At 39.8% G+C, this 14,848-nt stretch overlaps 2 protein-coding genes across 5 annotated transcripts in view; both read right to left on the reverse strand.

The window, feature by feature from the left end:
* Nucleotides 1-309: 309 nt before the first annotated feature.
* On the reverse strand, nt 310-3,767 carry SEPHS2 (selenophosphate synthetase 2). Its single transcript, XM_016431441.2, has one exon. It carries the CDS (start codon nt 3,173-3,175, stop codon nt 1,814-1,816), a length of 1,362 nt encoding a protein of 453 aa, XP_016286927.1. The 5' UTR covers nt 3,176-3,767; the 3' UTR covers nt 310-1,813.
* A 4,493-nt stretch (nt 3,768-8,260) lies between these two features.
* Nucleotides 8,261-14,848, reverse strand: part of SERPINB12 (serpin family B member 12) — a 41,391-nt gene continuing 34,803 nt past the window's right edge. For all 4 annotated transcript variants that reach the window (XM_056824232.1, XM_007486864.3, XM_007486865.2 and 1 more), the window contains exons 6-8: nt 13,303-13,445; nt 10,926-11,093; nt 8,261-9,737 (exon numbers count right to left, since the gene is read on the reverse strand). In XM_056824232.1, the coding sequence (XP_056680210.1) occupies nt 9,333-9,737; nt 10,926-11,093; nt 13,303-13,445 (716 nt within the window). In that variant the 3' untranslated portion in view covers nt 8,261-9,332. The remainder of the gene's footprint in view (nt 9,738-10,925; nt 11,094-13,302; nt 13,446-14,848) is intronic.

Here is a 14,848-nt window from a genome sequence, read left to right on the forward strand (position 1 = left end):
ACTCATTAACCAACTTAGATTTTTAAAAGTAGATCAAAGAAAGAACAGATAATTAAGGGCAAATTCAAAAGCATGATGTGGTACTTAAGAACAATGTAAAAAGCATTAAAATTCTGAATAAGCTCACTGTCCAGGAATGTAAAGGCAACAAAAAAGGTGTAGTTAGCTTATATTGGTGAAAAGAGGTAAAAGGGATGATGCTACTGCCTAGAATGTTTACAGCTATGATAACAAGTAAAAATAACAATAATAAAATATAGCACTTTAATGTTTACAAAGTGCTTTATATAAACTTATTTGATCCGTGGCAAAATTACTCAATTTTTTATTTCTCTTTCAAATGGGATAATTCTGGGGATAGAAAGGACAGAACAAAACTTATAAAAAACAAAAACATAAGGTAAGCAAGAATATATTGAGAACTCATGTCTGAATAATCTCAAGTGACTAAGCTCCCATGAACTTACTTCCAGGGTACTTCCCTTCACTTAAAGACTTGGAAGATAAGATTGGTAAACCACTATCAGTGATATTTGAAATCATAATAGTTGATAATTATATATTTCTTTTAAGGTTTACAAAGCACTTTACATGCATTATCTCATTTGAACCTCATAACAACTCTGTGAGGGAAATACAAATATATCTTAATGATGAGGAAACAAATTCAGAGATTACATGACTTTGCCCATGGTCACATAACTAGTGTCAGAGGTAGGACTTGAAACCAGGTTTCTTCAACATCTAGAACTCTTTCCAGAATTAGGAGAGTGTTTCACACTTGGAGAAGGGTGGCAATATACTGATTTTCAACAAACAGAACTATATAGGCCAGAGAGATTAACTTTTATACCTATCAAAATAGAATGTATTAACAAATAAATCAATCATGAATATCCAGAAAAGGCTGCATTGATCACAGAAAACCATCAATGACATCTTCAAGAACAGGTCATACCAAACTACCTCATTTCCTTGTTGATACATTTGCTATGCTGACAGATAAAAGGAATGCTGAGAATATAGTTTATCTAGATTTTATTTACTTGTTGATACCTAAAAATTAACTTTTTTATTAGTTGAGTGACCAGAAATTAAGATTATAGATTTTAGTGACACCAAGGCCTAGACTCTGAGGTTTTGCTCAGCCTCTCCCAGCCCTTAATAGGGTTTTATGGGAGAAGCATCATAAACAGAGACAAGGCTTGTGGTTAGCAGAATGGCTTCAGGTCATTACTTCCCAACCTTTGGACAAGCTGCTCACTTCTTGGCCAGGGTGGGAAAGAGCCAACACTTCAAAGGGAAAAAAAAAATCCAATAAATAATTCCAGATAACACCATCCTATCATTACAAGTTTGAAAGTTATCCTTCCAGGCTTATTTGCTTATGATCTAAGTTCTTTCCAATTTGTCCTTCACCTTCAATAAATAATCTAATTTCCTATGTATGAATATAATCAACCAAGCAATCTCTCTAATCATATAGTTCAAGAAATACTCTCAAACTCTAACAGCTTCATCTTGCTGCTGGAAGGGGAAATAAAATTATTCTGCTTCCCTCCTATAGAAGAGGTTAAACCCATCCAGATAGTAAAACATCTAAAATATAATTTATGACATTGAAATAAGCACAAAAGCAGCTGTTTTCCTTAACTGGCTCATTAAAAAAGTCACCCAAAGAAGGCAACTTTTTACCATTCAAACAGATTTCTTTGGAAATTTCCCCTTCCCCAAAATAATAAGTAGTCATTTTAAACGATCCATGATTGTGTCCAAAAGTCTATAAGGTCCAAATGATTGCTGCTTTACCATCTCATGAACCAGGCTCAAGGCTAGCATGGGAATTATTGGGATGAAGGGGTACAGTGGCTCCACGAGGTGTGACTTCGATAATCCCTGGTTTGTCGATGATGCGGGCTGTCTGGTTTCCTTTTTCCACGATGCCAATAATCCATGCTTGGTGACCCTCTCCATATTTGGGAGACTTAATTTCAGCACAAAAGCGAGCTGCATGTTCTCGGGGCAGACAAATCAGTAGACCCCCAGAGGTTTCCGCTGATGTTCCCTGGAGAAGACCAAAACGCCCACTGGCCTTACTAATAGCAGCCATCTTGGCAATGATTGGTAGATTATGAATGACAAAGGATACTTGACTTCTTTGTTGCTTTGCAAGATTCTGAGCATGTCCCAAGATTCCAAAGCCAGTGACATCAGTGGCAGCATGAGCATTAAAGGTGTGCATTAATCCAGCAGCAGTTCTATTCAGCATGGCCATACTAAACATAGCTTCCTGATAGGCCAACTCTACATCTTCTCTGGTTACCACTAATTTTATTTTATTCCACTTTTCTGGATTATCCAGCCACTGGTGGGCATTGACTGCCACTTGAGTTCCTAAGGGTTTGGTCAATACCAGCACGTCCCCAGGAACCGCACTGTCTGGCATGATGAATTCATTAGGTTGACAGACCACAGTAGCAACACCTCCAATTATGATCCAGGGATTTACCACGGTCTGTCCCCCGGTCACAGAGGTTCCTCCTTCCTCAGCAGCATCTCTAAAGCCTTTGATCATGAGAGGCATTACTTTTTCTCTCTCCTCCTCATTCATCTTTTGGCTGACACTAAGTAACATCAGCATGTTATCACATTCGGTAATGCCCATGGCATAAAGATCACTTAGCACATTGGCGCAGGCAATTCGTCCCATCATGTAGGGGTCTTCAACCAAAGGGTAAAAGAAGTCAGTGGTCTGCACAAGCGAAAGTCCTCCATGTCTCAAGGGGATCACGCAGGAGTCCATTCCTATGCCGAGGGTGGGGGAGGGGAGGCTGGGGCCCGCCGCGGAGGGCAGGAAGGGCCCGGCATCCGGTCCGGGTTCCAGGACCGCCGGCCCGGCAGCCTCTTCCGCAACAACGTCCCCGAAGCCAAGGTTTAGGCCGGGGGCCCGCGGGGGCCGCTCCTCCGGCCGCGTCAGTCCCGCCAGGAGAGTGAGCAGCGTCTCCTGGGGGACCTTGCAGCCTCATCCCTTCATGTCGGAGAAGCTCGTCAGGCGCCAGTTCGGACTCAACCCAAGCGCCTGGGGCTCAAAGGGGCGATAGGAGCCGGCCAGAGAGCCACCGGTAGCCGGGGTGCAGGCTCCATTCCCAACGGTCGCTGCCGCCGCCGCAGCCATAGCGCCTGCTCAGTCCTGGGCGCGCCCGGCTCTCGCGAGGGTATGGGTAACTAACTGCCTCCTCCCAAGAGTTCCTTCCGCCGAGCCTATGACGAGTAGAGTGAGCGAACGAGCGGCTCGTCTCAGGCTAACTGAGGCGCGAGTTGCCGGGCTGCCCCCTAGAGTGTCTCTTACCGCATTAGGGCGCGAGTTCCTGGGCTGCAGCTAAGTGGGTCTCGTGCTGCGCTGGGGCGGGAGCTCCCGGGCTGCTGCCGCTGAGCGTCTCGTGCCGTGGTAGGGCGCGAGCTTCTGGGCTGCTGCCGCAGAGCGCGCAACGAGTGGGAGGAGAGGCTGGGGAACGCAACGAATGGCCCCACGTAAAGATCCCGGTTTGGGGTGGCTCCGAGCCTCCTAGCGAAGAGATTGTCGGGCAAATGCGCTAGGGGGAGGGACTGTGTTCGTGCGCGGCGGGGGCGGGGGAAGGAAGGGGAGGAGAACCGCAATGGTTTTATCTACGGTAAAGGCAGGCCTGGTAGTTAATAATCAGCTTATGTATGTAGCTGCTGGATGTAGCGGCTAGGATGCTGCCCCTTGAGGCCAGAAGACCTTGGTTCCGATATCGCCTCGGAAACTTTTCGACTAGTCGTTTAATCCCTCTGTGCCCCACACAAAGTACTGCAGAATAGATTCCCTGCGGCTTGTAGGGAGGGTGCTTGTTAACTCTTTGAGAATTCCTTCTTGTGTCCTAAAATAAGATAGGGTTGCCATTTGATAGTTTCTATCGTCTGCCTCCTCTTGACCTTTTCTGAGGTTGTAAGGCAAAGATGCCTAGGATAGTGAGGAAACTGAAGTAAACGGTGTCACAAGGATGGTTTGGGAGGGAGAATTCAAACCCAAGACCCTCACTGCAGGTTGTCTGCAGATGAAACCAAGCTAAACAGTAAAGGTCCAAAAAGCTCTTGATAGACCATAGAAGATGAGTCTGTTTAAAAAGATGAAATTTAGTAGAGCTGCTTTGTGTTTAAAATGTCAAATTTACAGATAATGGCAGTTTCCTCCAAAAAGATCTGAGGCTTTACTAAGTAGACTACAAATTCTTTATGAATAGGCAGTGTGATTTGGAAGCCACATATGATCTTCACTTGTATTGAGGGTGAAAGTGTCCAGGACTAAAGCCTGAAGTCAGGAAGACCTAAATTCAAATCTGGCCCCAGATACTTACTAATTGTGTGATTTCTTTAGTAAGTCACTTACCCTGTTTGCCTTAGTTTCCCATCTGTAAAATGAGCTGGAGAAGGAAATGGCAAACACTCTAGTATTTTTGCCAAGAAAAACCCAAATAGGGTCAAAGACTTAGATACCACTGAAAGAATTGACCCCATATCTAGAGTATTGTGTTTAGTTCTAGACAGCATATTTTATTAAAGATATTGATAAACTAAAGAGGATTTAAAGGAAGGGAAACTTAAGTATTTGGAATTCACAACAGTATGAAGTCCAAAGGAACCAGGTGGCCCAGTAAAGAGAATACTGGGGGTCAAGAACTGAGTTCATAATCCAGCCATAGGCACTTCTAGCCATGCACCTTAGGTAAATCACTAAATAATCTATCTGCCTCAGTTTCCTAAATTATATAAAATTTGGGAAACTACCTCATAACCGGGAGGATCAAATGAGATATTTGTAAACCGCTTAGCACAGTGCTAGAAAGTATCAGGCACTTACAAAGTGCTTGTTTACTACAATTTACTTCCTTACCCAATTCCCCTAACTCCTAAAGGAATTATTAATAATTTGGCTAAAGAACAGAGAACTACAACAGAGAGGGCATGATATTGTCAGCAAGTATTTATAGTTTGTTCATCAAGAACAGACTCCATTTGTTTTGCTTGACATCAGAGTATAGAAAGGCTATATTTTATTATTTTCTTTATAGAAATTGCAATAGTAATTTCAAGTAGGATCACAGAAATGTAATTTAATTCCATTTAGATAGTACCAGTCTTAGGTTTGATTGAGCAGGTCACTGAGCTGCTATTCTGATTTCTTACCAACATCAGCTGTTTTCATTCATTTGGGACCTCTGATGACTTTGATGGATATGCCAGTCACCAGTTCCCTGGACACTCTTCTCTAATACTAGTTCTCTGATGATCAAGAAATAATAAACACCGAAGAAATAGAGGGACCAGGTATTCAGGGACACATGGCAGCCAGGGGAGAGACAGGGAAGCCACTACCCTTCACTACCCTGCAACACACAGCAGTTTTTTAGGGTTTTTTTTTTTATGATTCATTTTATTTTTTTTATCAATTACATGTAATAACAAATTTCCACACTAGTTTTCCTAAATTATATGATCGAACTTATCTTCATTCCCTTCTGCCTCCCAGTCCTGGCAGGCAATCTGATCTGAGTTATAGTATTATCATGCAGAACGTATTTCCACATTATTCATTTTTCAAGTGAGTAATCTTATAAACCCAAACCTCAAAACATAAACCCAAATAAACAATCACATAGCAGTTCCTGAACCAAAAGAGCTAGAGGAGAGCCACACAGACTCATTTTTGGCTTCATACCTCCTAGACCACTGGGCTATTCTAGCTCCTCAACCAATCAGAATACTCCTTAGCAATATACAACATCACTCTGATCACCAGTGACCAAAAATGGTCTCTCCAAATCTTCATATGTGGTTGAATTGGAAGCAGATCAGGAAATCCTTGTGTATGTTCTGTTTGACCCACCAGGAAAGGCAAAATTTGTGTGTTCTGAATACTGGATCCCATTAGTCATTACTCCTCTCCATTTCAGTAGATCATAGAGCTAGAATGGACCTCAAAACCAGCTGGCCCACAACCCCCTCAGTTCAGAAATAGGTCATTCCACAGATTTCACTTATAGGAAATTAAAGCCAAAAGAGCTTAAGTGGCTTGATCAAAGCCAAAACAAGTAGTAAGCACCAGGGATAAAATGTTAACCTAGTTCATCTATCTCTAGAGCTCATGCTCTTTCCATTGTACTGTCACACTGCTTAAAAATCTTCAGTCACTCCCTATGGCCTTCCAAAAATAGTTCAGATATTCTTCTTGGCATTCAGGGCCTTCTGCAACATGGAACCTCAACCATACCACCTTCTATACATATACTACTTCCCCTCCTGAGAAGTCATTGCTGTAACCAAACAATTGTATTCTGAGTTATGGACACACACACACACACACACACACACTTTGCTTTTTTAACTTGGAAGAATAACTTGGAGCAGGTAAGAAAATTATTTTATATAGGTTATAGTTTAAAATACGTGGTAGGGAAGGTTATGGCTAGTTTTAAGTATTCTTTGTGTAACTCTTTAACCTAAACCATCCTATGAAACACAAATGTCCACACTTCTAATAATACTTATTATTATTTTAAATTATTATTATTATTAATATAATACTTTTTATAAATGAATTATCATATAGTCAGAAAATGTGTCAAAAAGTACAAACAGAGGGCAGCTGGGTAGCTCAGTGGATTGAGAGCCAGGCCTAGAGACAGGAGGTCCTAGGTTCAAATCTGACCTCAGGCACTTCCCAGCTGTATGACCCTGGGCAAGTCTTTTAACCCCCATTGCCTAACCTTACCATACTTCTGCCTTGGAACCAATGCACAGTATTGATTCCAAGACAGAAGTTAAGGGTTTAAAAAAAAAGAAAAGAAAAAGTACAAACAGTTCCAGAGAAAGAACTGTTGGAATCAGAATGCAGATCAAAGCATACATTTTTTAGTTTGAGTTTTGATTTTATATGATTATTCCCTTATAAAAATGAAAAATATGGAAATATGTTTTGTATGATAATACATTTATAACCCATATCAAATTGTTTGCCAGCTCCAGGACAGAGGAGGGAAGGGAAGGAGCGAGACAATTTGAATCATATAACTTTGGAAAACCTATATGGAAATGTAATTGGTAAAATGTAATTTTACATGTAATTGGTAAAATTGGGGTGTATGGGGTGCTCAGGGAGGGGTAGTATCTCTGGTATGGAGGGCTTGTCGTACCCTCCTAGGGCAGCTCTCCAGCCTCTGATCCCCACCTGACACCCAGCTCTCACTTGTGGCTCCCAGTAGCTGCTAGCATGTGGCAGCGGCCACACCCCCAGCAACAGCTTCGACAGGCTGGCTAAACCTTGTGAGGGTAGCCATCGGGTCATCGATCCCTGGTGAGCCAGGGCTTTGCTCACCCAGCATGTGAAGACTGCTTTGGCTGAACAGGCCAAAGAAACCAATAAGGTTCAACGGCTGAGATGGCAACGCAGCAAAGCACTGTGGAGTGCTTAGGGCGTGTTGAAGCACAGAAGACAACACGGCCATCCAATGCAGCTGAGGAAGTCTCCAGGTGCAATGACTTTTCGTGCCACTAGACCCAGGCTTCCAACGCCGAGAGAGTGGGACTATCTCTGTGCATCGACTTTTCCACTTAAATCTCCTTTACGCACAAGTGTCTTTGTGCACACTCATCTATACACCATAGATGAAAATGCACAAAGACAATCGTCATCCTCTGTTTCTGAAAGACTACTACTATAATTGGTAAAATAAAATATCATAATAAAAAATAAATCTACCCATAACAACATTGAAGAATGTAAAAAAATAAAAGTACAAACATTGCCACCACTTGTCTTATTTAGTATCTAGCAAATTTTGCCTGGTAGGATTTTTTTTTATATTATATAAATAAATAGCCCCAATGGAAATTGTTTTGAACTTTTGACAGTGTAACAACTTTAACCACCACTCCTCCCTAGGGTAACTAGAATTGAATTTAGCAATTCCATGTACTAGAGACCTCTCTTTTATACCCTTCTTTAATACTTAGCTGTTTGACCCTGGGCAAGTCAGTTAACTGCAATGTAACTCAGTTTCCTCAAACTGTAAAATGAGCATCATAATAGCACCTACTTTCTAGTGTTATTGTAAGGATTAAATGAGATATTATTTGTAAACCACTTAGCACAATGCCAATGCGTAGCATCTAGTAGGCACTTAATAAATACTTATTTCTTCCTTTCCTATCTTAACTATTTAAATAACAAAGGCTATACAGATTGTAGTTCATATCTTTATTGTTTTGTTTAGTAAAAAAAGGCTTTAATTATTTAGCAACTTGATTTGGACATTTTAGTTAGCAGTCAGTATCTTTGTTTACTTAAGATGAACATTTTAAATCAATACAGATGATACGTTAGCAAGGAAGACAGAATAGAAAGGTTAACTCTTCCCCCTTCCCCAAGATTCATCAGGATACAGATGTGAGGGTTTTATTTCTCAGCATTTATAGTAGACAAAACATGACATTTCCATAACTCAAATCCTAAGAAATCTCACCTTCCTTTTCCCTACAAAGGATGCATAGTTAATATATACCTGTTCACAAAGGAGAGGATAAGCCTAATCTGGTTTATAATCACAAATGATTTTCAGCCTATGGTAAATATTAACCTAGGTACATTTGATTTATTTTCCTACTTTAAGGTTTGTGTGGACTTGAGCCTTATTTAAGTTCCTATGGTAGTTACTTAAATGTTTATTGAATGGAATTAGCACAGTGCCTGCCACAAAATAAATACTTGTGGATAAATTAGTTGATGATAGAGAGCAATCTTCCTTGCCACAGAAGAGGATGGAAGAAAGACAGTGCATTTTTCCTGCTGATATGCCCTGATGCCTTTCCCCCAGGACTCTTGTCTCCACTGCAGAGGCAGATATGACTTACAGAAAACACCCAGGCTTCAATTTTTTTTTCTTAGGTTGTTCACTAATGGAACCAGTCTCTTTTCTGAGTAATCTAGGGTTCTCATGATTCATTAGCAACAGAGAAAAACAAATAAATAAACATTTTTCTGAACTTTATTGATGTGGAAATCTAGGAGTCAGTGAAGACAAGTGGACCTGGGAGCTGGCAGAGGAATTGTCAGGAAAGAGAAAAATAGTATCAGCTAATTGATGTGTTGAGTAAGCCCCCAGGAGAGGAACAGGAAGTGGCACTGGGTGATAGCTGGGAGTTGGGGCTAGTGGGGATGGGTGACTAATAAGCTCTAATGCAGGCCATGTTATAACAAAGAGGCTATGGTACCATTTTCTTGCTGCTCCAAAAAATGGAGGGAAATAGATCCATTCTCAAGGAGAGCAGACTTTGCCATAGAAAAGGATGGTGTTTGTTTTGTTGTCTTTGATGAAAAACAGAAATGGGTGATTGGTATAAAATGGCACATAAGGTGATGCAGACTTTGTTGAAACCACAGCTCCAGTGGCAGCTGCTGCTTCGGTACCATCCTCACTAACTTCCACAAACGTCTTGTGGATAGCTTTTGACAAGTACAGGTTAGGGCTTGAAGATATTCCACTAAGATCAGCCTTGGCTTCATCAAAGATATCTACAATCCCCATTTTTTGGAGAATAAAATTCAGATCCAAGTTGCTTTCCATGGTGAATTGGGGGAAGGAGACATCCACCTTTTCTTCACACATAATAGTGGGACTGGTCCATTCTGTTATTTTTTCATGAGTCATATTTCTTTCAAGCTATCAGAATGAAAAAGGATAACCAGTGTTAGTAATGAGTGGGCTGTTTCCAAAAAACTAGAGTAACATCCATAGCTGCTGAGTGCTGCAAGAGTTTCTTCCAAACATATTTCATTTTAAAGCTCTCCCATGTTTGTCCCTTTTTGTTTTAAAAATCTGCTGTAATATTTCCACCCTCATTTGGAGTAGTGGCACACTACCTGATTCTTAGCTATCTCTTTGGAGTCTGATCCACTCTATTAGTAATCTCTTGTGAGATAGCTCCATTTCCACATTAAAAAAAAAAAACAATAAACAACCTCATGTACCCAAAACAGATGCCTCTTAAGAGTCTGATGCTGAAACTGAAGCACACTTTTTCTCTGAGACAAAGGTCTAGGCCAGAGAACTAGCCCTTTCCAAACTTGGTGTCCACCTTCCTTGATTTGTAATAGAAAGAGGTAAGATTTGAGAAGATATAAATTTTCCCTTTAGCTGTGGAGATGAAAAAAAGAGAAAACCAATTTAGTTTGAAAAGATTCTTGTTCATTCAAGAATGTGTTGGACAGATATTTAAGGATAAATATCTGTTTAGTTAATGGGTGATTTTCCAAGTATTTCAGATAGCTAAGGTGCATCAGGCCTTCAGAAACTGAAGTTATTAGATAGTCTCTTCTATCTATGTAATCCCACAAAATGAAAGAATTTCCATTAGAAGGAACCTCAGGGGCCAGCCCATTTGATGCCTACCCACTATAGTGTCCCAGATAAGTGACCATCTAGCCTCTGTTTAAAAACCTACAAGGAAGGAGATATTACTACCTCTTGAATCATTACATTCCACTTTTTCAGTTTCATTGTTAACAAGTTTTTCTTTACATTAAGCCTAAATTTGCTTTTTTGAAACTCCCACTCATCGTTACTGGATTTTCCCTCTAGTGCCAAGAAGAACAAATCTAATTTCTCTTCCACATGACAGTCCTTCACATTCTTGAATACAGTAGTTATCATGATGTCCCCGAGTCTTCTTTTCTTAAGGTTAAGCTCCCCCCTCCAGCATAAACTCAAGACTATTCACCATCCTAGTTACCCCATCTCTGAAACTCCTCTGTTTATCAGAACCTACATTTAGCTAATTTATTTTTATTTTCCAAGCCTAGAAGTTCATTGGAATAGAGAATACCAAATGGAGAGACAATAACATTTTACCTCTTCCAGTCCAGTGGAGTCCTCATCAGGGAAAGGGGGCAGCAACACAAACATGCTGAGTTTTCCTTTAGTATAGTTCATCTCAAGAATCTGTGTATTTAATTCTTCTATGTAACCAATTCTAAAAGTATTCTGCTGTCTCATCATCTTCACATTTTTCTGCTCATTCTGTCAACAAAGACAGGACAGGTTAAGAGAGAGTTAGTCTTTCTCATAGACATGCAATCTTACTCATAACTGCTTTAGGCAATAGGTTATATTTTCCAGGAATTCAGGAACTTGCTGAATTTAAGATGGTTAGCAGATCTAAATTACACCGAATCTTTTGATGCTTCATTCTCTGTGAGTTACTACCTCCATAGTAGATGGGAATAACCATATTATACTAAACATTAGTAAGGGATGCTAAGGATAATGACAAATTAAGACTCAAATATACATCCCATTCTCCCCACTTACACTGATATTTACAATAATAATCCATGGGAAATTAAACAAGTAAAACGAATACCCTCTATATTTCATTCTCCATTGAATTAGCAATATCAATATATTAAGAAACAAAAATACTTAATAGATCTTGTTTGCAAGTACATGGCATGGAAAAAAGTATGTTTAACCATAGTTTAATATATCAAAGATTCATTCATGCCAAAAATCTCTCCACTAACACAAAACACCTACAGCTTAGTAGGTAGGTTTTTTTGGTCATGGTCATGATTAAGCAGTGTCAGACACAAGACTTGAACCCAGATCTTCTTTGCTCCTAAGTTCAATACTCTATCCATTAGGCCATGGTGCCTGTGGCTAGCCATAGAGATGGAGGCAGAACCTGTGATTTCATTGACTTTGGGAACTCACAGGTGAAAAATTTCACTTTACCAATGTAGATCAGCAGTTACTCTACAATTTATATTCTTAGAAAGTTATCTCAAGCAAGGATGTCAAACTCAAATAGAAATGGATCTGTTAGCTGCATATTGACTTAGAAAACCACAAATATAGCGTTATCTATTTAGCATTGTATTTTTATTTATTTCATTGAGATTTCCCAATAACATTTAAATCTGCAAGGCTGTGAGTTTGTTAGTTTTGGACCAGAGGACTGTAAACCTTGAAATTTCTTAGACTTATGAATGTTGGAAATTTCACCATTGGGAAATTTCATACTTGGAAAAAATTTCCTACTGATAGTAAGAACTCTATTGGAATGTGAAAACCCTTGGCATGGGAGGGTCCTTCTCCTCCCTACTTAAGACTACTTTAGGACAGAAACCTTTTGCTAAACAATGGAAAGGGCTTTGACCTATGCTTAAGCATAGAACAGGAAGTTCTTTGAGTCATGATTGATTTTAGAATTGATACAATAGAGATACTTGGAATGACAGAACCAGGTCTTGGAACTTACAATCTCCACCCTACTCAGAGTAACAGGATTTAGGAAGGGCTGCAGCATAGATCAAGATTTAATTATTTGAGAATATGACCTACAACAGACATGTGCAAAGGAAACAGACCTCTGGGCGGTCCTGGGTTAAACTAGAACCACCATTGGCACAGGGGAGACATCGACAGTGATTGGTAGATGTGAGAACTGAGGGGAGGGGACTTAGATGGTTTCCTTAAAGATAGCGGGGTCTGAGGAGAGAGGGTTCCAGAGTTTTTTGCTCTGAGGTTTTCTGCTTGGAGGAGGTTTTACTCTGAGCGAGGTGGCTCCGAAGGAGGACTGAGGAGGTTGCTCGGTGGGAGAACCAGGAGAGAAGCCTGGCTCTGAAGGAGGAGAATTCTCTGGAAACATTTCTTGAAAGGAAGCTCTCTTGAAGGTGGAGCCTGAGGTTGGCATGAGAAGCCTTACCTAGAGAGATCTTGGGTGAGTGATAAAACCAACTGACTGATTTATTCATTCTTATTCCTTTCTTACTTTCTCTCTTTTTCTATTGATTAATCAGTGTATTATGAATTAAATTTCTCTATAAAACCCAGTTTGCTTGGGTATATTCATAAATTGGGAATATATTCCCTGGCGACCATCTTATATTTATATAAAACCAAGACACAGTAGAAAACATATTTCAGCGGTCATAATTGATATATATATTTCCCTTGCTCCCAAACATTTTAATTATCACAGTTTATGGCTCCCACTCTCTTATCTACAACTATTTAACACTCAAAACTATTTTAAATCTAACAGGACTGAGAAATTGTGACTTATCAGGGTCACACAACTAGTATGTACAAGAGATAGAACTCGATCCCAGTTCTTCTTTGTTTTAAGGTAGTCTCTTTATACAATACTCCATGCTGTGTCTATATAAGATTATTCTCAAAATAATGATTGGTATCCATAGAATAACATGTATATAGAGGTTGCTACCTTGTTTAGCCAGAAAGCTGAATCTTCTGTCTTTTCATGATCAAAACTTTTTTCCCATTTGGCCTTGAAGTAGACAGCATTCACCAGCACCAGCACTGTAGAATCAGTAATGCTGTCTCTGCCAAAGAGTTCCTTGATTTTACCTGAAGGAAACATCCCAGAGCACATTCTAAGTTTAAAATATTTTGTTATTGTTCATTTCAATCTTTGTGAGTTTGGAGTTTTCTTGGCAAAGGTACTGGAGTGGTTTGTCATTTCCTTCTCCAGCACATTTATATATGGGGAAATTGAGGCAAACAAGGGTAAGTGACTTGCCTAGGGTCACACAGCAAGTATCTAAGGCCAAATCTGAACTCAGGAAGATTGAGTTTTCCTGACTTGAAGCCTGGTGTTTTCTATCTACTACTCCACTTAGCTGCCAAAGTGTGAAATATAGCAGCCAAGATAAAAATTATGAAAACTTAGTTTTTTAACACCTAAAAGTAGTCATTTATTTATTCTTATTTCCATTTTAAAGATGAGGAAACTGGGACTCATAGAGGTTAAATGATTTGCCAAGGGTCACACAGATAATAAGTATCTGAGGAAGGATTCAAGCCTAAGTCCTTACTCTGAATCCAACTAAGTCATGTAGCTTCAACCAATCATGAGCCAGGGTTCCATGATGTTTCTTTCTTTTTTGTTTGTTTGTTTGTTTCTAAATTTTTAGGCTGTTTTAATTATTGACATGAAAATTATATACCTTGATACACTTTGTGGGTACTATCCTCTCTCCATAATGGACCTTAGGCTTGCTCTTAAAGATCTATTATGATAGCAATACTATAGAATCATGGGATCTAGGAGGGACATTAGAGGCTATTTCATCTATACTAAACCCAATAAAGAAGTCATCAATCCATCAAATGATGAAAAATCTACTTCCTCCCAAGCCAGCTAAAGACACTCTGCATTGGCTATAATGGTTGGGAAGATTTCCCTACATACGACTTGTACCTAATATTTGTTCAGCCTTCTAAGGACAAACAAAATAAATTTAATGCTTTTCCACTTGATATCCCTTTAAATCCTTAACAGACAACTAGCATATCCTTTCAAAGTCTTCTCTTCTCCAGCTAAAACACCCCCATTTTCTTCAGTCAATGCCCCTGTGGCATGTTTTCTAGTCCTTTCACAATTCTCTGGACATTTCTTCTCTTTTTTTTCTCAAAGGGTATAGTCCAGATCTGAACACAGTACTTAAGATGTGGTATAAGCAGGACAGTAGAGAGTGGTACTATTACCTTCCCTGTTCTAGACAATTTTGTTCAATCATTTTTCAGTTGTGTCTAACTCCTGGTGACAGAAATGTCTTTTCTTGACAGAAACACATGATTAGTTTGCCATTTCCTTCTCCAACTCATTTTATAGATGAGGAAACTGGGGCACATGGGTTTAAGTGACTTGCCAAGGGTCACACAGCTAGTGCCAGTGGCCATAAATCTTCCTGACCCCAGGCTTGGTGCTCTATCCATTGTATAACTTAGCTGCCCTTACTTTTCTAGAT

The sequence above is a fragment of the Monodelphis domestica genome, chromosome 3, assembly GCF_027887165.1.
Source record: "Monodelphis domestica isolate mMonDom1 chromosome 3, mMonDom1.pri, whole genome shotgun sequence".
NCBI classification, from domain to species: domain Eukaryota; kingdom Metazoa; phylum Chordata; class Mammalia; order Didelphimorphia; family Didelphidae; genus Monodelphis; species Monodelphis domestica.